The sequence below is a fragment of the Balearica regulorum genome, chromosome 16, assembly GCF_011004875.1.
Source record: "Balearica regulorum gibbericeps isolate bBalReg1 chromosome 16, bBalReg1.pri, whole genome shotgun sequence".
NCBI lineage: Eukaryota > Metazoa > Chordata > Aves > Gruiformes > Gruidae > Balearica > Balearica regulorum.
In genome coordinates, this window is record NC_046199.1 from 11,031,195 (window position 1) to 11,054,999 (window position 23,805).

Consider the following 23,805-nt stretch of genomic DNA (forward strand, 5'->3'; position numbering starts at 1 on the left):
GGTGTAAGGAAATACCACACTACGTGCTTTGTGCTATCCTGCCCTTTTATAAATACTGTTTTGGAAGTCAACTAATAAGGTGTTTGTTTAATAAAAATATTAGAATTCTGGACGGGGTTGTACGAGTTCTGAAATCTCAAAAAATTTTGGACATTTTCAATGATAGTGAAACTTTTTACTTTAACATGGACAAATGTCTGTTGCAGTTAATTCCAGCTGTGCTTCTCCTGTACGTCCAGTTAGTCTTTGAAGTTCTGATTTTCGCCCTCATGTTTCTTCAAGTTATTAGTACATAGAAAATCGTTTCATACGGCCTTGTTTAACATAAAAATGTGTATTTTGAATTATTGCAAACACTGGCATAAAATATAAAAGTTTAAATTTTGTAAAGCAAGTTCCATGCCCAATTCAAAATACAGGCAAAGAAGCTTCCACAGCTTGAAATGTACACAAATGTAAAACCTTCATGCTACAGTGGTTGTCTTCATACTGCTTAAGCTACTGTAGTAGTGCCAACATCTTGCACACTTTCCTTTTCTTCTTACTGTGCCTTGAAGAGTGTGTTTAGTGTATTTGCTGTTAGAATGGTACAGCTGTTCTCATTTTTTCTGTATGAATTTGTTCTTTGACACCTAATCTTTAAAGTTTGAAATCATCCCTAGAATAAGCATTACAAGTTTAAGTGTCTCTCTGGAGGAATCTTTCTGTTCTAATACATTTTCTGCAGAACATTTATGGAACAACCCCCAAATCCCCTGACTTCTAGTCAATTTAAATTAGCAGGGCTATCCATATAAGCATAGTGAGCTTATTGTCTAAATCAGAACAGGCTAAGCTTAACATATTTTAAGATAAGTGTGTAGAAAACAGTATTTTTCTCAAAAATGTCTTGAAATACCGTTTCAAATACATTTGTACGTTTCTGTACACAAAAATGTGTTCGAGAGTCCAGTTCTGTTGGTGGTGTTCTGCATTTCATTGGCAACATTAGTATTAATTTTAACTTCTGCTTCCGAGTATCACCAATTACTCTGATATTAGCGTGCTAACAAGTTACTTGAACATGTTAAGCATCTCTTCTTTAGTGAAAGCCTAATCATTAACTTACTGCCTCTTATGGAAGAACTGCTTATATTTTAGGTATTCTTTTGGCATTTGGAAATGGAATGGAAATGCTCTATTTGCATTTGTCAGGTGGTACTATGTTTTGAGAGAACTGAACTTTAAAATCTGTATTTCAGCCCACACTGCCTCTCATACCTCAGTTCAGATCCCTCTATGGCTTGTGGAAACGAGCACCACTCTTGCTGCAGAATTCCCTGCCCATTCTAGGCAAAAAAGGTCATTGCTATTTCATGTATTGACATGCTGAAATTGCTCTGTATTACAGTGAATGAACAGTCTCATTATTCAGTTTTTCTGTTCTCTTACACCAGTGTTCAGAGCACTTTGAGAAAGACTCCTGTTGTTGCTGTCCATAAGCACCTATAGCTGTAGAGTTTTGGTTTGTGATTAAAACTCCTAGAAATTGTGAAAGCACAGACATTAACACTGAAAGTTTTGTCATCATCTGAGTAAATGCCCTTAATTAGAAATGGCAGCTTGGTTAAGAACACCTCAAACTTCGTAATAGGGAACATGACTTGACACTTCTTTCTTATACTTCACAGCTAAGTGTGTACATGATGGAAAAGTATTCTAAAGCATTGCCTAAACTGAATTTTCTTAGGAAAATTCCCAAACTCAGGTTTTATCAGACTGCGGCAGATAATGCTGTCTTACTGACTTTTGATTGGGGAAAAACAAGCTACAGTATACAAATAACTTTTTTGGTTTTTTACTGGAAGTATTTATTCCTAAAAACTTAATTTTCGTAAGTACAAATTAAATTTTACTGATGGGGAGAGGCTGTCTGGAACTACGGTAGTTTCAAGTGTTAAGTCAGTTGTAATAATGTTTTTAGGAGTAATCTAGAAGAGTGAGACTAAATGCATAATACCTGGAGATTATATGTTGGAGCCTAAAGAGCTTTCCAATATTTCTAGACTTTGGCCTAATGTACTCTGTTTTCAAGGAATGTGCTATTTTTTGAATCTTAACATTTGAAGAAGAAGTGGTTAGTATATAACACTTTGATATAAATGGAGAGTAACAGTGAAGTAGAGCAAAATACAGTTTGCATATGCAAACTTCTTGGTGTGTAAGAAGTATTAGGCTATGACAACATTGTCCAGGAGAATTGTGTGTTTATGTAAGTTGGAGACTTCTAAAATTAAAATTGGTAAACCTCTAGAGCAAGAATTATCTGTACACCTGAACAACTGAGTGCTTCCTTTTGCATGTGTGCATGGTTGAGGACAGCTGCGGATGGTGATATATAAGTAAAATGTATTTTAGAAACCTTGCTCTTGAGAAACTAGTTCTGCATTAAAATTTCTCACACGATGTAGAGGATCAGACAAAAGCATTTGTGGGCTTAGGGGATCTGAAAATTTAGGAAAACAGCCTCCCTTGTTCACTGCTAGCAGATCAACCACTTGAAAATACACCACGTTCTGAAACCAGTGAGTTAGATTGAAATTCTTAGATTCGTATAGATTGTTTCTGTTATGTGATGAAAGTAAGTTGTTTTCAGACTGGCAATTGTGCAAGTCACAGTCATAGCCGCAGTTTGCGCATACGCCATGTAAGCATTTCTTCACGTTGTAAAGATATTTTTGTTTCCTCTTTGAAGTTTGAACTTGCTCTGTTTCAATCTATAGGTAATTGAAGCTCCTGGTGCATCAAAGTGCATTGGTCCTGGCTGTTTTAATTTGGCCCAGCCCGATTCTGTGTATTGCAGCAATGACTGCATTCTCAAACATGCTGCAGCCACTATGAAGTTTTTGAGTGCTGGCAAAGATGCAAAACCAAAACCTAAAGAGAAGATCAAACCAAAATCTGATAAACCTGGCATGCCAAAATCTCAACTGCAGGTAAGCTTATGTTCATAGTCCAAAACAGTTGTCCTGAAGCACAGTGGCTTATTTCTGTGCTCTCCTTTTCAAGTGACATAAAAATTAATTAGCTTACCTTTAAAAAATAAAAGTATAAGCAATACACCATTTTACTTTAATTTCATTCCAAATGAATTTTATCTTTTTAAATGCTGAATTATTTGGCAGTAATTTGGAATTACTGTGAATTGTGAACTAACATGACTGTGTTGTATGTGTGCTGTGGGAAGCAAAAAGGTGAAATCGAAGCCGCCTCCTTTCCCTTTTGAAACCACTATAAAATGGGCAGTAGTTTTTCAAACAAACAAATAACCCCACAACTTGATGATAAATGCAGTTGTTTTGAGGTCATTTCTTTACCATTCCTTTTCTTGAAGTTACAGTGTACATTACCTTTGCTTTAGAGACTTGAATGTGAAATTACATCATTGCGAGTGTGTGTACAGGAGCTTACTATAAAAGAAATTTGTTTACATGTATGTTACTATATCTCTGTTTGTTTGTAAAATATAACATTTTTGATGAATATTAGTGATTAAGCTTCTTTTAATCATACAGGCAGGTATTAAGCCTCTTTCAAACCAAAAGAGACAATTTCCTGAGAAGAGAGAGATGAATATGAAGAAGACTGTTTTGACAACTGCCAAGACTGAGGCAAACACTCAACCTATTGCTAAAGAGCCAGCAGCAGAAAACAGCACACCGTCCTGGGCAAGCGATCATAATTACAATGCTGTAAAGCCTGAAAGGACTGCTGCCATTTCATCTTCACTGTTGTTCAAATGTATGTATCGCATAGGGATATTCCTGAATAATCATTTACATTTTCTTTGAATACCCATCCATTCTTGGCTCTGCAAGACTAGGGAGTTTAGGATTTGTGGTTGGTTTTTTGGGTTTTTTTGTTTTTATTTTTTTTAATATGGCACCAAACTACTTTTCTCCACCTTCAAAGATTCACACACAGAAAAACACACAAATGGGAGACCCTTTTAAAAGTTTCATTTGTATCATATGACGGTTGTATGATTAAGAGCCTATCAATCTACCCAGCTGATTCCTGGATGAAAACTACATGATTAAGCTTTAAATTTTTCCCATAAGACAATAACTGTTTCTAAGCTAGAAAAGGTAAGTATTGATACATTTGTGTTAAGTTTTACAAAAAGGATGCACAGTGTGCACCATGAATCAGCTATTGACTGTACTAATTTGAGTTGTATTTTTGTAATTTAGATTTGGCACCTGTCTCTCAGGTTTTGCATTTTCAGTGCTAGTGCCGAGAATGAAATCTTCAACGTGATATCCAACGATACTTTACACTTCTGCAAACAGCTTTTAACTGTCACATATATCCGAGTTGTTCCTGCTGCTTTTCTTTCTTACATGAAATAATTTAAGGACCATTCTTTACTCTTAAGTTTGGGGGGAGGCAGTACTCTCTTATTTTTTTCCTTTCTATTTATATGTTCATATTTCACACATTATCCACACACAAGAACACATCTTAAGTGGATATTGGGCAGAGATATTGCCTTGCATATTTTTTCAGGTTTTGAATAGCATCCTTGTAACTCATATAAAGGTAAGTAAATACTACTTTGTAGCCTGAACAAGTCTTTCTGCTAATGACACTTTTGATTGACTGCAGCTACGTAGTTTTATAATACAGTGGTGGAACTTTGGATGAAATCTTACATTTCACATTTATGAAACACATGACCTGGTGTCTGATGTTTACTCACTTGAAGATTAATGAATGCAGAAATTCAGTTCTCACCGCTTTCTTAACCTCACTTTAGTCAGTTTTACATTTTTATTTTCAGAAATAAACCTAGTTATTAAACACATTATATGTAAAGTAACTGACAAGTTTATAGATTATCTTTAAGATGAGATTTTTTAGATGTAATTTTTAAACACTGAGGGAACACCAGCTACCCTAAATTGTTCTTTATTATTATAGCATATAGTAGAGTTATTAGGTATATTTTAATTGAATTTACCCACATCAAATGTTTAAATGGTTGTAATTTTTCCCTGCATATTTTTGTTGAATGTTTTGTTACTTGGGCTCTGTGCCTTTTTTTATAGTGAAGTCTTAAGAGACATACGTTGATAAACTTGCATTTTTTAAGCTTTTTCTAAAGAAACTATAGCTTTTTTCTCAGAAACAGTAGTGTTGTAAACCTAACAAATTAGGAAAGAAAGACATACATGAAACTGTAAGGGTTTATTTTACATGTCAAAATTTTATGACACTTTCTATCTCAACCATATAACCATATCACTTAAAATGTTCTTATTGCTATAGGTTTTTTTTATTTCTAGGAGACAGGAACACAGGTTTTGAGGCAGCGACTTTGGGGGTTTTTTTTAAGGGGGGGTTGCTCTTAAGTTTTGCCACACTGGAGGTTATACAGATTTAACCAATTGCAGTAGAAAATTGGATTTCTGTAGCTAAATTGTTAAATTGGTTCAAAAATATGTGTATATATCAGACTTCAATAATTAATAGAAAAACAACCTAGTTCGTGTGATGAAGAACTGTCATATCAAATGCAAGGAAGATCCTCAGATTGCTGTTATTAAGGTAAGTTATACTAATATATGGGGACTCTGTGCCATTACTAAATTCCCAGGTAAATTGTGTATTTGTGAAAAAATTGTCCTGCTTTTTGATTGGATGGGTTTGATCTGTAATCTTCCTGAGAAGCTGCTATTGCATCATCTTTAAGAGCATTCTACAAAATTTTATTTAACAAATCGTTATATTCTATTCAAAACATAGAAGTTATAGCATCATGGAAGTTTGTGGGTATCTAAAATTTAGAACTCTTAAGTCTGAGCTAGTCTGGCAAGAAAAAACACCTTCAGTAGACAAGACATACGAAGGTTTAGACACTAATCTTAGGACAAAGTAACTCATTGTTTAGAAATGCTTATTTCTGAACATTGATTATGAAAGACATTTAAGGTGACTATTCAGACATCTAAGTGTCTAATGTTTGGACTTAAGATCACCTAGAGGAGGCTAAGGACAAGATTCTTCGATGGTCAGTATTTCCAAACACAGACTGCGTTCTCCCAGAGCTTCAGGCCATATTCTGCAAATCCTTACTTGTAACTTCAGTGCACAAAGCCCTTTAGAAATTAAGGAAACTTAACGTGATGAGCAGAATTACTCTTTCTAATATTCTTTCCATCAGTCAGTTTATCATATTTCAGACATAGATTTACTTTATATGTTTATTCTGTATTTGTCAGATACAAGATTTTGTTGTTAAATATCACAGTGATGTTACTAAGTTGTAGCAAGAAGAAAATCAAGCCACTCTTACAGATGTACTGGGTGATAGGGCGATACAGTATATTTGCATCTAAACCTGGCCATCAAGCCCCTCTTTTCTCCTCCCAACCTGTTTTGCATTTAAAAAAACCCCAAAGGATATTTGGTGCTAGTAGTATGCAGTTACATAGTGCAATGATTTCCCCAACCCCGTCGCTTCTGTTAGCCCATTAGTTAGTGTTTCTTCACTTCCTAATTTTTTTCTGTAGCTTTTTTGGGGATGTGTTAGGGCTGTTGGAAGTGACTTTGTACACCAAAATCTGGAGCCTGATTAATTATACTCTCTAACATCTTGATGTTCCCAGTGAAAATAATCCTATTTATTCATTTAGTAACTAGAGTGGGAAATGCCTTGAACTTGCTCTGATAAGTGAATATTAAGTTTTAAAGTTGCAGGCAGTATTTGAACTACACATATAAGATAGGTATGCAACACATTCCCTTTCAGAAGCATTGCTTTTAATTTCGTTCGGAAAATTGGTATTAATTTAATATGCAGTGCTCAACTTTTATATTGAATTTCAAAAGTCATCCTAGCTTCCAAATTCAGACAAGTATATAGATTGTTGAGATTTAGGAATATTGTTGTTCAGAGATTCAAGTTGTGACAGAAATCCTGAATTTGTCATGTGAGCTAGTGTTAATGTTTAAGTCGTATCAAAGAAGATGTAAAATTCATAACAAAAGCAAAACAGACTATCATTTATCTAGTAAGATCATCTAGGTGTTTGTGGGGAAGCACCACCCAAAATTATTTCTGAAATGTTTCAGTTTTGTTAGCAGACTAACACACACCTTGCAATAATAGGAAGCATTATTTTTAATTATACTGGAGGAGGACAAACTTTAAACAGTGTAATACATATACATGTTTTTTCCAGAAGGAATGGCAGAAGTAGTTTGCATTCACTGCTTATTTGACTCTGCTGAGTGCTTTTTAATTTTACACTAATATCACGTACTGCATTTGTAACCACATTTGTCCATTATATTCCCTGCTGCCCTGTCTAAAGGGGGTAAAGGAACACTTCAAACGTGGAGTTTGCTGATGCAAAAGTTTATCAGCAGTATCAGTGCATATGTCTGAAGTACCTGAATTCATGTTTTCTGTTTGATAGAGCAACACTTGGAAGAGACTTTTTTCAGTATTTTTGTTGTTAATTGTCAAACAGAAGTCAGTGGCAAATGTATCAGCAGGGGAAGAAGATAGACATTTGCAGTATCTCTGATCAGAAGTATACTAAATACTCATTAGTGCTTCAAATCTGTTGAAGGTCAGCTGACTTATTAGACTTAAAAGAAATGCATGAACTAATAGTTTACTCAACTCAGGTGCTAAAGCTACTTAAACATCTTAACTGTATTTATTGATAAAAGTAGCTAAGCGCACATGAGAGTGAAGAGGGTTTATTAGATAAAAAATAAACATTAAATGTGTTTATTATTATTGTTCCTGTGGTAGAACTTCCTGAGTGAAAAGCACTTCTTTGTCACTCTAAGGCACTAAACTTCTGTTTACTTAGCTGTAGACAGATAAATAGTATGAGTTTATAGCTAGCTATATAATATCTTCTTTGGAACTAGTATTTCATAGAAATTGTTAATGAGTGAGACTTCAAAGGGGAAGTGTTTTGTTACAGAAAAGCACAGTGATTGTGGTACCTCTCCTGCTTTGCAGCAGTGAATCAGAGAGAGGTAACTTAATGCTGCCACCTCCTGGAAGTGGGATGCCAGGTTTGTAGAGCCCTGGCTCTGGTGATAGAAATTTCCTTTTATTAGCCCTTTAATATCCTTTTATTATTATTTCTTCTGCAGCTAAACTTTTCTACACCCAAGAGCTGTTCACAAAGTGAATAGTGTTTGCTTGCATAATTAAAGATCCCAGATAGGAAGGGCAGTTGGACTGCTTTGTTCCTACACACCTCTAACAAAATATGGAGATGTTGTAAAGGGAATACAGTGATACTGGGAGGTCATCATCATAAAATGTGATGCGCTTACCAAAATGCTTAGATTATAGCATACATAATTTATACATTTTTTTCTTGTGTATTTTTTTTCTGTAATAACAGTAAGGAGGCAGAAAAGAAAAATATTCCACTATAAAGAGAGCAGACAGAGGAGTTATGGCTCAGGAAGTAGAAGTGAGGTAGGAAGCTGTAAGTACCGTTGTGAAAAGACAAAAATAAGGCCTTGTCTGCACACAGACTGGTGCCAGTTTAATGCTTCAGGCAAGATTGTACCAGCTTAAGTTGTGACTCTTCAGTTGAGTGCAGTGGATGTGGATATACTGCTGTTGGCTTAGCTTAACTATTAAAAAATACCTAAACTGAGGAGCTGTTCTTAAGTCATGAGTATGTCTGCAAGGACTGACTGTAGTTAAACTTGACACCTTTGTTTGGCGTGAGTGCTTCCCCATAGGAAAAATTAGCCTGTGCCAAGTTCCATACTGTTAGAACTAAGCTACTTCTGGCATCTGAATTAACTCGTTGAAAGCTAAGGTATCTTTGCTTAATGGTATATTCTGCAAAGTAGGCCCACACTGAGAGACAGTTAGTATTGAGTAGTACCAAGGGAATAAAAAGAATTACTGATTTTATATTGCCATTTTCTGGGACACGTGGCTGCTGTATATGCAGGTCTAGCCTTACCCCGTTGTAACTAGAGGATTTTTCAGAAGGGTTGCTGTTGGACCAAATGTTGATCAGAATACCCAAAATGAGTCTGCCAGAACTTCTGAGAAATTAACGTTGGAACTCTGGCTTTGGGAGGATTATAGTACAGGAGTGGTGGCTGGTGTAATGCAGCTCCGGTGCGGAACTTGCATCATGAGATCGGCAGGTGCTGTGCTGGCACAGGGGCTGGCGCGTGATCTGAACCCTGGCTGAGGAGCATGGCAGACCAGTAGTGGCTGCTGACTCCATCATCAACATCCCCTGAGACTCAGCCAGTTAAAGGGAGCAGTGGGATCCTTGGGGAGTAATTATCATCTCCTGCCTGTGAACTGCTGGAGCTCCCCTTCTCTGCTCTACAAGGTATGTCACATCTGTCCTGTGGCTGTCAGCCATATGAAGATTTTTGCCGTGTCTCTTAAGTTAGGAAGGTTGGTCCCTGCTGTTGGCGTGTTTCCTATTTGGCCTTGCAAGCCCCTAGTACCCAAGGTGCTTGGACAACAGCGAGCCAGTGCTCCTGCCGTAATGGGTGCTTGGCCTCAGCGTAAGGAACCATTGCTGAGGGGAAGGGTTGGGGGTGCAGAAACATGGTACAACTTACAGATGCGCTATGAATATTAGGGTGGTTTATCTCTTGTCATCAACACTGAAAGTGATGAAAGTTTGATTAAAAAAAAAACCTCACCACCCTCTTGCTGTTTTGCTTTCTTTTACTAATACTACTTTAGTTCTTTGAACTTGCTCACTTGACTGCATAGCCAGTGAAAAAAGGCTTCCTCAGCTAGGCCCCTAAATAAAAGGGTTTTTCTGAGGTGTGATCTCTTGCACTTTGGAGTCAAGTTTTGCTGCTGATCTTGGTGCTGATGATTCGCTGTGTCTGATCTGTGCTGAACTTGGAACCTGAAGATGGCCTGTCCCTGCAAGGAATGATGCTACCAATCCATAAACGGTCTGGAAAATAAGGAGCCCTTCTTTTGCAGCAGATAGTGCCTCTTTCACTTGGGAGTGGTGTAGTTGTGAAGATATAGTCATCTAATGTAGATCAGATAAATCACTATAATTTCATGTAGATTCAAACAAACAAAGCCTTGCGTGTCTAAGCTACCGATTTGCATGAGCGTAGCTACAGTGTTGGCTTGAATGCAAACAAATCACCACCACAGAAAAGGCCCTCCTCTCAGAGTTTCCTAAATTAATTAATTTTAAAGCCAGATTTACTTCTTTGTGTGCCTGAATATAAAGGCTTGGCACACAGGCAGCTTAATTACGAGCTTCTCATTGTGGTGCAGATCAGAACTGATAGAGGCTTTTGAAGAAAACCAGCAGGGCAGGAGGCACACTTCTGAAACACTAGTGTTTGATAATAAAGTTTGATTTGGTTTTGAAAGTGGAAGCAGACACATTCTGTAGGCAATTAACAGTGAAAACTAACACTGAAACCTATTTAAGAATAGTTCCACACTTCTGAATGATTTAGAACTAATGCTAAGCTATCTTTGAGTGAAATGACAAAAAGTCTAGCAAAAACAGGTTTCAGGAAAGCAACAGTTGAACGGCCATGGAACTGAAGCGGTTACAAACTACACCTCACCTTCACAGCCTTGGGCACTGAATGCTCAGTGCCACAAGAGGGTGCTTCAAGGGCACCTAACAGGAGTGACTTCGACAAGTTTCTGAGGCTCTGAGATGTCAGGCATGCATCCCAGCAGGGTGACTGGCTGCTCTTGAGGAACCTCTCGCAACTGGTAAGTAACTTCCCATTGTAGAGTGCTTTATAGCTGACATCAAAAGCACCTGCTCATCCATGTATTTGGTTCAATTTTTTTAAAGTTGAATAACGCATCGAAAGGTTTCACTTTGGAAGAACTCATGGATTAAAGTTCGGTATCGGCCACCACGTTGGGGTGGAGGGGTTGGTTTACATTCTGCTCTGTAAGCTATTTCGCTCCGGAGTCATGCAGAAAGGGGCCATACCACAGCCGCACCGGACAAGTCCATTTAGGCCATGGGATGTGTGGCGAAGGGAAGCCGTTGGAACACCAGCAGTTTTAAATTGGAGAAGTCCTGCCCCTCCTCTGTTTCAACGGTTTTACAAAGGGCGAAATGCAGTTCCTAAATTCTTAGATTAGATTAGATAGGGGCGAGATATTTCATCTCTGAGCCAAGAGATTGTCCTTTTCTACTGTGATACATGCCAAAACGCGGGCTGCCCGCACCTTTTGTAACGTTCAGACTGGACAGCCGCAGTACGTTGGAACAACTGCCCAGAGAAACGGATAGTGCAGCTGCCTGCATCTGAGCAAGAAGGAGCTGTGGGACCGTACAGAACTTCATGGGCCAATTTTTGAGTGACACTCAAAATGCTGGCTGGGTTTTTGTGATTTCCTAAAAAGATTATTGCTTCTGGTTGGTCTTTTCACACCTGCATTCCTGTCGGACTTGTAAAGGCTGGTGCTATTGCCTATGTTTAGAGATTAGCTCCTTGCAAAATACATAATTACTCAGCTCTGGCCAGCCTTTACACAGGCTGTTGGAGAATACATTCCAACAGATATTTTGGCTTTTTAAACAAATATGCTAGTGTGAATTTTCATCAATTTGACATGTTTTGTTTTAAAAGGACATAACCTAAGTGTAGTGAATGATCCACTTTAAAAGTTGGATTGCAAGTAGCTGTACTCTGCTGCTTAGATTTTATTATTGTGGAATTTTACAGGTGTGTATTTTTAACAGAAAATTACTGAATATTAACTACCAGCTTTCTTACTGTTGGTGCCACATAAATTTGTATGCTGTGCATACGTTTGAAAGTTGTGGGGTTTGGGTTTTTTTTTTCTTTTAAAAAAGTCTCTATTTTAGTGACGGGAGCACAAAAAGTATCGATAGAACCCACACATGCTTCAGCAGCCTCCGTGGTGTGGGCTTGCGAAGGCTCACCGATGTGCAAGGCGGCGTCTTCCGAAGCGTTGGGTTGCCGACGTCCTGCTCCCATGGGCCAGCGCTCCCTCTGCGGAAAGTTCTGTGCAAGCTGGACAAGACGACGCAGCCATCAGCCTGCGCTTCCCGCGTGCTGCCTGGAGGAGTTTTATCCAGTGAGGGGGCGGGGGGGGAAGTGGATTAGTGTAGATGGAGGAGAACACAGGGAAATGTTAAGACAATATTGGACACCAGAGGCAATAGTTCTGGTGTAGGAACAGCCTTATGCCAAATTTTTAATTCTGTAGGGAAATGTCTCATAATTAGTACTATGTAACAAACAGCTTGTGCATGGCTGCAAGACATTTTTCACAAGTGTCTTTCTAGTGTTCTGCAGTAGTAGCTGTGATGCTTTTTTTAAAAAAGGTTTTTACAAGAAAAAAATCCTAGTCTTACAGATTCTTTACAAAACAGGCTTTTCAACTGAAACCGCCTATCTACGGCATCGTTTAGAACTTAGCATCAACTAGAGCAAGAAATTGAAGATCTTTAAAGTGTGATTTGAATAATTTTAAAACTGTACACAGGAAAGAAATAGCACATTTCTTCAGGTATTTAAAAGCTGGAAAAGTTATCCAGCAAAATAACCTGTCACAAATGAGATAATTTAAATAGAAATCTGGCGTGGTGGTGTGTTTTTGAAGTGGCTGTCTAAAGCTACTAGTCCAAAGAAAGATTGGGGGAAGAGCTAGCATACATAGGCTTGAATGCTATACAGGAACAGTTTGAAGAGATCAGAGGAAGAGGAAAGTTTCCTTTGGATAATATCCATGCCGGTGGTGTAAAACACGGCCTCCCAGTGCAGATGAGGGATTATGGTATGAAAGCATCCTGCAAATACTTCACGCAAAATTAAACAAGGCTACATAGTTGAAACTGTTCTTAGATTGGGCCTCAACAACCACATTACAATGTTGAAACATGAGTGTTGAGATGTACAAAAGGGAAGTATATGTAACCATCAGGCTTTCAACAGGCTCGTCTGTAACAGCAGATAACGTGGTAGTTACGTCCTCCGCCACTTAAAGAAGTTACGTTCTCAGTTGCTTGTAATATTTGATTTAGCTTCACATGGAATTTTCTTAGCGGAGGGGTTCTGTATCTGTTGGCATGTAGCGGGAGAGATTATTGTTGCGGCTGTAGTGAACATACCATAGTAATGCTATTTCTTAAGCCTCGCAAGGAATGCACTTCTTTCTGCCAGAGGATTCGTTGGATTTCACTATGGAAATGAGCTGACTCGTTGGCTCCGTGTGTACATCACAGTCATTTTAGCCCCTGCCTCTCTTCAGGCAATAAGAGTCCTGCTGCTGTCCTAATATGTGGCTCACAGGACAAAATGAGGAAAATAGGAATTAGTCTTGTTTTAAACAGCTTTTCTAACATTGGGCCAAGGAGGTACACCCCTGTGTTCAAAAGTGCCGAATAGAAAAGCCACTAAATGCCTTATTCTGGCACTAACGTTCTGTCCGTGGTGAAGCTCCCTATTCTGTTAGGCTAGATAGGCTAATGTTCAGTAGTTGTGTCTATCCTTTTATTTTAAATTTAAGAGCATTTATTGTAGATATGCTGGAGCTACTGATGAGAAGGACCAGAAACATCACGGTATAAAACACAGTGGCCAGCACGTATAGCAGGCATTGGCTGCGTCTGCTCTTCAAGTTGTTCATGGACTGCAAGGCCAGGCAGTTTGAAACTTGTGGGCAGAGAATACCTGTTCATTCTATGTCCCATCAATTTGCTGAGCAACTCTGGCATCTGTTCAGAAGTTAAATTCCACATAGGTCTGCATACTGCTCCCTGGAGAGAGTACCTATTTCTGTTAACTCTTCCAAACATAAACTTGCTATGGTTTCATACCTATCAGACGATAGTGTAAGCCTTGGGGTGTGCTCACATTGCAGCCAAGTCAATGGAAAAGCAAGCTGCCACCAGAAGAGGCAGTCCTGCCCCTTCCTCGCATACAGCGGGCTGCTCCTGTGCACGGGATCCAAGACCCAAGTAATGACACTGAGTTGGTTCAGCTGGATCATGTGGCAGAACACTGTAAAAACCAAAACTTGATAGGACAGAAATTCTGGTTTCTCATAGTCAAAATAGGATAAGGTGATTTTTTTAGACTAGGTTCATCTACAGGCATCACAGGTTATTCGCATATGTAGGGTTTAAGTAGTCTTGATTCTTTGTCAAAATATGCATATGATTTGCATATGCATATGTTCCTCAAATACAGTGAAGTGTCCTGTAAATTTGAAAGAGTAGTTGGTAGAGGTTCTGAAGGACTAAATATCTTACATGTGACTGAATTAGTATACACAAAATCTCTACCATCAATTTCTCTAATCAACAAGTACTTCTAGGTAGAGAGTTTTAATTGGTATTGTAGTTTGAAACTTAAACTTTCATGAAGCTTATGAACTATTTGCACATTTTCTGTTGGCTTAAGAAGCACAGAATTACATGCCTTACTTTGGAAACCTGTCTAAATAGCCATGATGTCAACTTGCAGAATAAAGGATGCTTCTGCACCTTTCTTCCTGGACACTTACTGATTCTGCAGCCCTTCAGCCCTGGGAACTTCAGTCTACCTTTGGACTAGTACCTTTTATTTAATGCACATAAGTACATATTTATTGTACATAAGTACATATTCCTACTATGAAATAGCTGTCTAACATAGAAAGGTTTGTGGTGGGGATATAATTCTCATATATGCAACATCTGATTGACACACATCATCTTGGCTGTGCTATTTGTAATTTTATCAATGTAATTCTTGTTTACTAATTGGAATTAATTGTTAAAAAGCGCATAGAGGATTAAATATACATTTAGAATTTCACATTTTGTACTTCTGCTGTAAACCCAAAGAACTAGACGTCGTGTCACTGAGGGCTGACTTGTACTGTCATCATTTTGAAACCCGAGCTGTGCTGTCCTGCCTTTCCGTGAGGAGTCACAGAAACGTGCCTCTGTCCTACCTGCCTGAAAAGGTACAAATCTGTGCAGAAGACACAATAAACCAGGAAAAAGAGAAGGGAAGTAGAGTAATTGCTGCAATGTCTACGTTTTGGATATTCACCGTCTCTCTATTGAAGACTATTAACTCAAAATAGTTTGTTTGGCTTTTTACCTCCATTACATTCCAGGTGCATAATTTGACGAAACCAAAAACATGAGCAATAGTTCCCACTCTGTCCCAGGATTGCCAGAGCCCTCCTTACAGTTTGTACAGCGTTGGTGGGGTAGGGGAGGGACAGGAGGAGAGATGTTTTGGGTCACATGGAAGGTCTCCCCAGTTCAGTCCCTGACAGTAACCAAGTCCTGTCTCTTGGGGAAACTACAGGAATAGTGTAAGAGTAATAGTTTTAATCTACTTAATAGCAAAATCTTCACGTTCTTTGAAATTATTTAATTCTTATGGCAGCTGGTTCATTTTACACTTCAAATAGTTAAATTTCACTCAGAAAAATTCCTCAAGGTGTCTACTTGTAAAATGCTTCTAGGAAAAAATATAAGGACAAATATTTATCTTCTGGCTTCTCCTTGTGTTCCAGCAGAAGTTCAGCACACCCCCTTCTACTCAGCCTTACCAAAGTTCAAGTACAGTGTCGTTTCTTAGTTCATCTTAACCATCGGGTTCTGTGTTTGTGGTGAAACTGCCGGCAGTACGAGCCCATTTAGAGAAACCGGGGTTAGAAGCGTCTTTGCTGGAAGCGTAAGCTAACATTCAGGGGTACCTGAACTTTATGGAGAGAGGATGCAAGGCTATTTCCTCCTGAAATGAAGGACTATCACGTTCTGTCTCTCAAGCATTCCAAATCTTCCCCAATTTGAGGGATGTTTCCATTGAAAGTCTGGGCTGATTTGTGGGGTTTCGTGAACCAGACTTCGTGGGAGTGCTTTGTCCCCTCAAGTCCATCTCAGAACAGATAGAAAGGTTGGACAATTTGGACCCTTCTTAGTAATTTCTGCTCTCAGAGCAGATCTGGAAGGAGAAGACAGGGACTGTTTGGTCCTTGGTAAAGTTACACAAGTTCAGTTCCTGGATCTTTCCCAGGAAGTGTCCTGCATTTTTCCATTAGGGCTTCTGGGCTAATTCATCTGCAAACCTTCACTAGCTAAAAACATCAGATTAAAAATTAACAGGTTAACTGGCCAGTGGTTATCTGTGGATTTGTGAGGGGGGAAAAAAAAAAAAAACTTTTTTGGGGAGAAAACTTGGCTTTTCTAATTGAAACAATTGTATTTCAGGAGTTGTTTTTTGTAGTTTCCATCTGAGCCCACCCTTGTTTGAGCTGTCAGGATAAATGTGCTAGTGTCAGCCCACTGTAACTTTAATGTCTGGTAAATAATGAGGGTTTTGCTGGGGGGGGGGGGGGGCGTGATGTGGGTGTTTTTGTTTTGGCTTTTTTTGCTGTGTTGAATGGTTCCTGTCAGTGCCAGAGGTGGACAGACGAAATGCAATTTAAAGAAATGCTTGCTTTTAAGGTCTTGTGCAAGTATAACTTCAACATGGGTGAAAACGGGAACTGTTACTTATACTTTGTAAATTTTCTTGTATATGATGTGTATCAATTACTTTACTAACATTGGGGGGGGGGGGGGTGTTAAATGGAAAATTTGAATAGTGTGAATGAAATAGTTTGTGAATGGTGGGAATTAGATGGCCACAGCCTGAGCAGCAATGTTAATGTTTAATTATTCTATAAATTAGAATTTAGCCAGGAACTGAATAGGAAGATATAATAATAGTTCATGGCAATGTCATCAGTATGATATTAATGCTAGCAACCAAGTAGATTGAGTATGTGTTTTAAGTTTTTTAAGCAACTTCTGTGCTTAGTAACTTACCTGTCTTTGCTCTTTAAAAGAAAAGGTCTGGGGGAAAGGGTTTATTAAACTTCAATAATGCTAAACTTAAGGTAGTAATGCAGTTTCAGAGTCATGGACTCTATCACTGGGTCAGCCTCTGTAATAGGTTCTGTAAGGTGCTATGAGAATTTTTCTGTTTAAATGTAAGATATAGGTTGTATTGTTGCCTTTTTTGTGTGTGTGTGAAAGTTCATGGTGTTTTTGAAGCTTATCCCACTCAGGAATCTTTGAAGGTGGTGCCTTCCCCCCCCCCCCCCCCCCCCCCCCCCCCCCCCCCCCCCCAATTTCAGTTTTCTTGTATAGATTGTAAAATAAATTTTTCAACCTTTAGAGCCAAAGTGGAACTCTCTTCAACTCTTCATTTGGCCTCTGAGATGAAGTACTCTGAAGGATCAAAGACAAGTTTCATCAAAACAATTATGTCAACCTCTGCACGGTTTTTAAAAAGGCTAGTGAAAGCAAATAGCTTAAATTGCCTACTTGATAGTTATTCACTGGAGATGTCATTTCACAGACTTTTCTTTATAGATTGGTAACTTCCAATTCATGAATAGGAAATTACAAAGTTAAGCCTTTAATATTGTATTTTCTTTGTTTTAACAGCTCAAAGGGAAGAGAAAAAGCATGAAGATAGAGGAGAGCCTCCATCAGCATCGAAGAAAAATGTTGCATCTATAATGGAGAAACAGACATCTTCTCTCACTAAAAATCTTCCTTCAAAGAAGTCTCCATCCCTGTCTAACACATCAGTAACTAAGCAACCACTTAAACCTTCTACTGGAAGTTTCAAAGGTGTAATTCCCAAGAAACCTTGGCCTTCATCAGGCAGTGTGCCTTCATCAGGCAGTGTTCCTTCAAAACATTCATCTCTATCTCATGGCTCATCAGTTTCCAAAAAACCAGCTACAGCTTCCAGTTTGGGTGGAGGACTCAAAAAACCTTCACTCTCTTCCATTTCTACTGCATCTGGAAGTAGTCAAGCAAAAGCATCAGCTAGCCCTATCCAGTCTCAACCTAATTCTCAGATTCGACAAAATATTCGACGATCCCTAAAAGAAATTTTATGGAAGAGGTGGGAATTCAAAACACTTCTTTTATATGGGAAGCTACAACTAGATGTAAATGTTTAGCCTGCAGAGTTTTTTGTACTTCTTGATGAGGGATATTGAGGGATTGAATTCATACTACAAATTACAAGTAGAATTGGCATTTCGGGTTTGTATTTAAAAAGTTAAAAAATCCTGATATAAATGTGCATGTGAAAAAGCCTTAAAAAAATAAACCTCACTATTCCATTTACATTGAGGCAATTACAGTTGAAGAATTAAGTTACAGCGCAGAAGCTTTTACAATGCCGATGCTCTGAAGGATTAAAATCTAGCGATGGCAGTGTTTGGAGATGTAGAGGTTGTAGGGAACACAGTATGGGAAATAGCATAGTGAAAGGTTAAAGACTTACTGAAGAAAAGATCCTTTCCCTTTCCAACATAAAATTCAACAATAACAAACCCTGGTCAGTGAAAAACTTTTACTTAGGAAAGGAAAAATCCCAAACAAACAAAAAGCAAATTGTCCCACGACTGTTAAAGCCAGGGTCAGCCATCAATACTTATTATAGACCACTGCTCTCTTGTATTGTCTCTGAAATGGAAATGCTGTTCATAGTGAAAAATCCAGGACTAAAACTGAAGTGCTTGGGCTCCCTGTGTTGTTCATGGCAGAGAAACTCCTCGCTTCAGTGCCATGAGCAGGAGGAGCTGTAAAGGCTGATGCCAGCTCACAAAGGCTGTCTTCTATGGCCACCTGCGCTCAGCAGTGAAAGGCTTGCCATGCTTCGCAGCTCAAGGTCCTGTGATAGACTTTGGCATTGAGATGGCTTTTAGAGGAGTCTGGCCCCCCCCGTGAAGTAAGGAGGAGCCTAGGCTAGCTCTGAAAAGTTAGTTATTTATGAATGCTACCTGAAGATTCATGCCTAACATAAATGCACATACCCTGTTTTGTTTTTAACAGAGTCAATGATAGCGATGATCTGGTCATGACAGAGAGTGAAGTAGGGAAAGTAGCACTCAATATTGAAAAGGAGATGTTTAATTTGTTTCAAGTTACGGACAACAGATACAAGAGTAAATACCGTAGCATCATGTTCAATCTCAAGGACCCCAAAAACCAGGTTTGGAATTTCCTTAAACAGTAAACGTATACTGAAATATACTTTTGTTTTTTAATGGTATGTCAAACTCAACCTTCAACAGAGTTTCAAGACAGACACATGAATTATTCTATAGAAGATTATTATAAAGCCATTCAAAACTTTTTTAAAAAAATATATCCAGTAGGAATTCAAAGTCTAGTCGGTCACATGTATTTATTAAGTTTGGGCATTTGGTGGGGAATATTTATTTACAGAATGGCTTTCTTAAATATAGACTTTATTGATTTCTCCTCTTGTGACATTCTGTAGTGTGTTGGATACTGCCTGTGTACATGATCATAGTTATGCTTTAAAAGAAAAAAATGGATGCTGGTGCAGATGAAAAATTCCACTAGAGAACACTTGAAACTTTTTTTTTAAAATTTCTACAATAGATCTGAAACAGGAGAATGGCTGCTCAACTTCTGACACTCCTATTCAGTTTTATTGCTAGATATTGATGTTAATGAGGAAAATTCATACTTTGTGTTTGTTTCATCCTTATTTTCTGGTTTCCGCACCTTTCCAAATTTGCTTATAAGTACCTGGTATTTTTAATAGAGAATTGAGAAACTGGAGCAGGTGTTGCCTGTTCAGCACTGCAAATCTTGTTAGTTACCCAAGCAGGGTCTCTTCAGCATGGCAACAAAGTCTGTTTTGTTTTCAGGGACTTTTTCATCGTGTCCTTCGTGAGGAAATCTCACTGTCAAAACTAGTGAGAATGAAACCAGAAGAACTTTTATCTAAAGAACTGTCTGTATGGAAGGAGAAACCAACTAAAGCAGTAAGTAACATCATTTTCCCTTATGTCCTTAGGTACGAATTAAGAGTTCACCAACTGTTACCACTCATGTTATTTTAATGCGCCACTTTCTTCCTAATGAAATACTAATAAAGTTCAGTTTCAATATACTTTTTCTCTATCACCAGTCGAACAATAACAAAGTAGGGAACAAAATGAAAAAATGAATACGTAGACTTTTTACTAAAATGGTTTTGCTTCTTTCAGATGATAGAGTCCAGAAGCAAATCTCATGAAGTCAAGAAAACAGCTGTAAAACGGGAACATGTGCCAGTTGTAAATATGGAAGATTCTCCACCAGTGTCTGATTCTGATGTAAGTATTGGCTATTGCTTCAGCATGAAGACAGTAAGGGAGATAAGTGGTAACTACAGCCTCAAATTTTTATATCAGAAGTGCAGATTTTTTCAATGAACTGTAAGGATATTATTACCTATTAGGTATGTAATGAGCATTTTTCCTGTTAGTTTGAAGGAGCCCAACCACCAAATGACAGGCATATTTTGCATGCACTTCTAAAATGCTGTGTATTTTTCGGCCCTTGCTGTCAATTTACAGAGAAATCTTTTATTTCTGAACATCAGCTATCTAGTTCAAAACACTGTGGAATGAAATGAGGCCAAATATTATTTGAGAACTCTATCTGATGTGATATACTTTGGCCAAGGCCTTTAATCTTCTTTTTTTTTTAAAGAACTGAAGTAAGTTAATGGTTTCCAAAGTATTTTTTATGGTTGAAATTCACGGTCAACTGGAATATTTTTTGTGTTTATTCACTTTTAGGAGCAGCAAGAGTCAGCCCGAACTGCATCAAATTTAAACAGTGCTCCTTCTCTAGATGTTTTTAGCAGTATGTTGAAGGATACAACAAGTCAACATCGAGCCCATCTTTTTGACCTGAACTGCAAAATCTGTACAGGTATCTACAGTGATGACTTTGTGCAAAGTAAAAGAATTGTTGTGTTAAGGGTGGTGTTTGTTTGTTTTTATCCAAACTATTTCATTGTTAAGTAGTAATCAAAAACTTTCGAAATAAATTTATAGGTCAGATTTCCGCATCCGAAGATGAACTGCCACCTAAGAAGATAAAGTCAGTGGCTCCTGTTAAAAAGGTGGAGTCGAAATCAAAACCAGAAGTTCAGCCCAAGTATGAAAGTGCTGCACCAACCCCAACAGCAGAGCCTGCCAAAGAGGCGGTCTCTGAAACTGCAATGGAAACTGAAGTTGGACCAGTAGCAGAAACAGTTTCTCAGGCCAGCGCAGAAAGAACTTGCGTTCCTGCAACCCAGGGCCATAACAATACAGATTCTTCTGTACCTGAAGAGGCTTCTGCTTTTCCTGCCTCTAGTGCTGGTGGGGTTGTCACAACCGTAACAGTTTCTGGCAGAGATCCTAGGACAGCAATGAGCAGCTCCTCTGGTACTGCGACACCAGCCCTGCGTTCTGGTCCTGCATCTGACAAAGTTTCAACAGGGGAAACAAAACAGGAAACTTCAAAACCAGTTATGACTGTTCCCAAATCAATATTAACAAAACCATCATCCTCACCAGATCCAAGATTCTTAGCAGTTCATCATTCACCCAATATCAAGTGCGTATACTTGCTATTAAGCCAAGCTCCCATATCTTTAATGTGGTTATCTTCAAAGTACCCCCAGTCACAAGGCATGTTCAACTTTAAAGTTCATATAGCCTGATTGAGATTTTTAATTTACTATCTCCTCATTTACCTTCTCTAGTTGGTAAAATTTTCGGAGCATCAGTGTATGTTGACAGCAAAGATTCTACAATGTGTTTCAGCAGATAAATAAAACTTGAAGATGATATGCAGACTTCGAAGTCTGCATGTACATTAATATATAGAAAGAGAGTATGAGAGATGGTTTAAAGGCATTTCCAGATTTTCATCCTATATTAAAATACTGTTACATCTGAATTTATGAATATTAATTTAAATTAACCAATCGATCAGCTTGAAAGAAAGTGGATTTCTTTCATATTCTGGGTATATACAACAGTAAAAATAAATATTACAAGGTATGTCCTTATGCAACTGTGGTTTGTTCACATCAAATTCTTTTACTTGAGAATCTCTTTCAGATGCATATTGTTGACTCAGTTAGAGGGAAATACATAATTCAGATTAGTTTGTTACAGAGTCAGGATCACAACAGTTACAGTGCTAACCTAATTTTATAAAAGTCCTATCTTTCGGCATCTTTTTTGCCTGTCTGCAGCTTCAAGTTTATTATCTGTTACTCCTTCCCTTTTTCACTAATACCGCTACCAAACATTAACAAAGCAGTTAGTAAAAATTATGGTATGTGTTTAAAAGAAAGTATTTGATCAATAGGAGGAGGGAGGAAAAGAAAGCAGGAAGGGACCATTCTCATTTGTATTCTGTAACCTTTCTGTTTTGGATTTGTTTTGCAGTGTTGCAGAGCCACGCTCTCCTCAGGACAGCGATACTTCCCTCTTTCTCTCTCGTCTCAACACCATTTGGAAAGGATTTATTAACATGCAAAGTGTGGCCAAATTTGTCACTAAAGCATATCCTGTCTCCGGGTGTTTTGATTATCTTAGCGAGGTTAGCACTGACATGTTTATGTGTTTAGAATAAATCTGTGCTGCAGTTCCTGTTGCTAGAAAGGCTGGGGTCACTATATATATATATAAAACTATATATATATATACACACACATATATGAAATATTAGAACTGTAGTAGTGGTAAATGGCATCCCTTTAGTAATAGGAAAAGTAGTTCAAGGAAAAAAAAAACCTTTTAAAAATTCCTCACAAATTTGTGAAGAATTCTCATGCCTTTAAACATATTTATTCTTATGTTAGGATCTAACCTGGAATGATAGCTTTATTTCAGCATCATTTTTGGGAGAAAAGTTTTAGAGTCAGTATTTTACTGTAGATGTTTTGTTCTGTTCTCAAACTAGATGAGTCACTGATGTGATCTATCACAAAATTGTGTTTGGCCATTTATGAAAAGTATCATCCTTTTTACTAATTTTCAAAAAAAAAAAAAGAAAAAAAAAGAAAAAAAGATGATATGCTGGGAGGGTATACATTCAAATACTGAGACAGTATAAAGGTTTACAGTAAAACAAATAAGCTTTTCTTTTTCTTTTTTCTCTGAAATGAATTTTATGTGACTGTTAGGAAGTTTCAAACACAAATGGTGTGTTTTAAGACTTTTATTAGTAGAGTTGGTCATTCTTGTTGGCATTGCTTTTCGTAAAATGAGTTTCAGCGCCCTCGTGACAAGTAGCTCACTAGAATTCCTGTGACTTGTAGTCACAAGAGCAGCATTTCGTGAGAAACTGAAAGTGTGGAGAAAATCTGTATTTCAAATAGCAGCTTCCCTAGGAAAAGAAAGCCAATAACGAGCATACAGAACTATTAGACAGTTTGCTTCCTTGTTTGGGAATGTTTTTTCCATTTCATGTATACTGTTAGCCTTTTGGTAATATGCCATAATTAAACACCTTAAAATCTAGAAATAGCCTGTCTGAAATTAGAAAAGTATTTATGAAAGTTTACTAAAATATTTTAGTGCATTATCCACTAGGCAACTGGGATGGGGCAACCTGCACTGCTTTTAAACATTGGTCTCTCTTGTTTTTTCTCATACTACCATGTAATACTTCTTGTTTAGGATTTACCAGATACAATTCATATTGGTGGGAGGATCTCACCGAAGACAGTCTGGGATTATGTTGGCAAACTCAAATCTTCGCTTTCTAAGGTATTCACTTAAAATCCTTTGCAAAACCCAGAAGAAAAATGCAGCAATATAAAATGAAAACTTTTTAATAATATAAATTAGTAAACAGCAAATACTGAAGTAGATCACACCTGGAAAACTACCGACACCACTTACTCATTTAAAATTTTGATTTCTTGAAGAAACGTGTTAATTGAGCCGCAGAT

The 23,805-nt window shown here is 37.9% G+C and overlaps 1 protein-coding gene across 3 annotated transcripts in view; it reads left to right on the top strand.

Moving 5' to 3' along the window:
* The window catches only part of DIDO1 (death inducer-obliterator 1), a 55,401-nt gene that overhangs the window by 18,679 nt on the left and 12,917 nt on the right, over positions 1 to 23,805 (top strand). For all 3 annotated transcript variants that reach the window (XM_075768273.1, XM_075768274.1, XM_075768272.1), the window contains exons 6-15: positions 2,763 to 2,975; positions 3,555 to 3,780; positions 17,472 to 17,940; positions 18,879 to 19,038; positions 19,727 to 19,843; positions 20,069 to 20,176; positions 20,645 to 20,780; positions 20,906 to 21,452; positions 22,295 to 22,448; positions 23,531 to 23,620. In XM_075768273.1, coding sequence (XP_075624388.1) covers positions 2,763 to 2,975; positions 3,555 to 3,780; positions 17,472 to 17,940; positions 18,879 to 19,038; positions 19,727 to 19,843; positions 20,069 to 20,176; positions 20,645 to 20,780; positions 20,906 to 21,452; positions 22,295 to 22,448; positions 23,531 to 23,620 — 2,220 coding nt within the window. The remainder of the gene's footprint in view (positions 1 to 2,762; positions 2,976 to 3,554; positions 3,781 to 17,471; positions 17,941 to 18,878; positions 19,039 to 19,726; positions 19,844 to 20,068; positions 20,177 to 20,644; positions 20,781 to 20,905; positions 21,453 to 22,294; positions 22,449 to 23,530; positions 23,621 to 23,805) is intronic.